The 2,444-nt window shown below is 50.2% G+C and overlaps 1 protein-coding gene across 1 annotated transcript in view; it reads left to right on the forward strand.

Moving 5' to 3' along the window:
* Positions 1-972: 972 nt before the first annotated feature.
* The window catches only part of setbp1 (SET binding protein 1), a 10,521-nt gene continuing 9,049 nt past the window's right edge, over positions 973-2,444 (forward strand). The window contains exon 1 of the mRNA XM_068738723.1: positions 973-1,407. Coding sequence (XP_068594824.1) covers positions 973-1,407 — 435 coding nt within the window. The remainder of the gene's footprint in view (positions 1,408-2,444) is intronic.

The following is a 2,444-nucleotide window of genomic DNA, read 5'->3' on the forward strand; positions in this document are numbered from 1 at the left end:
ACTGATGGAATTCCTTGGAGCTGTGAGGGTGGAGTGTGTCTTGGTTTGTGCAGTTGGGCCCGCGTGAACGGAACATGGATGCGTCTTCGGTTGCACGCGCAATTAAAAAAAAAACGAAAACCAAAAATCCTCAGACAAAACGGCGAGGTCGGCCTTCTCGCTCGAGAACAGAAATGTCGGCAGGTGTGAAGAGGTGTAACAACGGCGACATTCATTCGGATGTTTATATAACTGAATGAGATTTTTTTTTTTTTGCATGTCTATCAATTCCACTGCATGCGTGCGTGTAAAACAGTTCAGACACTGTGTTCTCCAGACCAGCTCGTAAACCACATCTGGGTAAAGAATTTAGATTCCTTCCCTCTGTCTTTCTCCCCCCCCCCCCCCCCGATGTGTAATTCCCTCCCTCCGTCCCTGCTCAGGGTAAAAAGCCAAAAAGGAACGCGTCTATTTTTCTTCATTTTGTTTTTTTCCTGTCGCGTGTCTTCAGGCTAACTTCAGCCGGCGTGCAGAGCAGAGGAACGGCACACTTTGTGGACTTCATTCTGCTGTTTGCTCGTCTCTGCTTTAGATCGATGGTGGGGATTGAAAGAGGGATGAGTGGAGAAGATTAGCAAAGAGTAGACAGACAAGGCGTGTGGCGAGAGGAAGGAAAGGGAAAGTACGTGTAAAAAAAAAAAAAAAGTGTTTATGCAAGGCACAGAATGCAAATGAGGGACGACAGCGGCCTGTGCTGGGATGTAGCGTTGCTTTGAACGCCACAGCGATGACTAATATTAGCGTTCACCTGCTGTCTCCACAGACTGTCACTGGCTTTGCTGTGTTCCTGTGGCGCAACCAAACCAACCCCAGTAGCTGACTGACGAGGACCAACCAGCCCGGCAGACCGCTGATCTCTATCTTCCATTGGCTGGCTGCCACAGCTCCCCCTCCCCTCCCCCACCACCCTCACTGGTTCTGGCGGGAGCGTGGATGGATCCAAGGGATCTGGTTGGCTCGGCCCGACCCAAAGAGGCGGAGTTACAGCGAGGCAGGGTAGGGCCAAATGGAGAGAACCAGCAAGGAGCAGCGGGCATCGGTTCGGAGCGCAGTGATGACGTGATCAGCGGTGCCACCAGCGAAGGGGAGGGGCCAGAGGAGCAGGGGGAGGGGCTTCTGGAGGAGCAGGAGTTCTCCATCAAGGAAGCAAGTTTCCAGGAGGGAAGTCTAAAGCTGAAGATCCAGACCACCAAGCGCACCAAGAAGCCCCCCAAGAACCTTGAGAACTACATCTGCCCACCTGAGATCAGGATGACCATCAGACCTCAAGCCGGAGAGGGCAAAGGTGGGCGGCAGGGGCGAGGAGGAGGCGGGGCATCAGCAGGCCGTGGCCCGAAAGATGAAGAACGAGGACCCCCCAGAAAAAGGGTAAGGTGCCTCGGAAATGCTGCTGCCGCCACTTGCGTGTAGTTTCAGAGTTTCGATTAGGCCATGTGCAGTTATCATCCCTGAATCTCACAAGCCCCGCCTCTCTGTCTCGGTAGCGTCGTTCCCTGCTTGGCTACAGAGGGTCAAAGTTTGCTGCGTAATTGAAACCAGTCATGACTAGTTGAGATCTCTCACACACACACACACACAAACACACACACACGCACAAACACACACACACACATACGCTGAGAATAGGGCTGACATAAGCAAGTGACAGCTGGTGTCTGCTCGCTCCATTTGTGGTGAAATACACAGAGACCTTTCCTGTCTCCTCACCTTTCCTGTCTCCTCTCCTCTCCTCTCCACCTCTAATGGAATCAGCCCTTGTGGGTCATGCACCCTTTATCCCCCTCCTCCATCACACCTTTTACACACTACACTGATGTCTGGTGTGTGACACTGTGTATGTACAGGTCCTTCGGGAATCTAGTGTTTGGAGAGTGTGTTGACCTACACAGTGGTGTGTGTGTGTGTGTGTGTGTCCGAACCTGACAGCTATCTCGATGACACGGCGCTGTACAGACCCAGCGGGAGGAAGGCGTCATGCTGTCGACATGAAGCTGGGCTGCGCTTCGTTCTGTTTCGCCGTCGTCCTGCGGCTTTAACGCGAGTTTAAAGGACTCGTAGCTGGAATGCATGATCAATTATTATTCCAGACAATAACTGATTGTATAAAGTCATGTCTTGCCTCATTTTCTCACAGATGCATTCAGGTGTTAAAAGCAACGAATGCCATATCAAGCCGGTTGGGAAGCTAGGTGAATGAAAGGAAAAGGGATAGCAACAAGCATTTTTAAGTTTGTTTTAAATTCATTACTGCATCATTGTTGTGATTCGGGAGTCGAAGAATCGCCTAAAACAAAAGCTAAATCAGTTTTTTCCGTTGAAATGGAAACCATTCAATATAATATATATATATAATATAAATAATATAAACTGCTGTCAAGAATGAGCTGAAACCTGCACTCCAATAT

This window comes from Brachionichthys hirsutus, chromosome 4, assembly GCF_040956055.1.
Source record: "Brachionichthys hirsutus isolate HB-005 chromosome 4, CSIRO-AGI_Bhir_v1, whole genome shotgun sequence".
In the NCBI taxonomy this organism is placed as follows: Eukaryota; Metazoa; Chordata; class Actinopteri; order Lophiiformes; family Brachionichthyidae; genus Brachionichthys; species Brachionichthys hirsutus.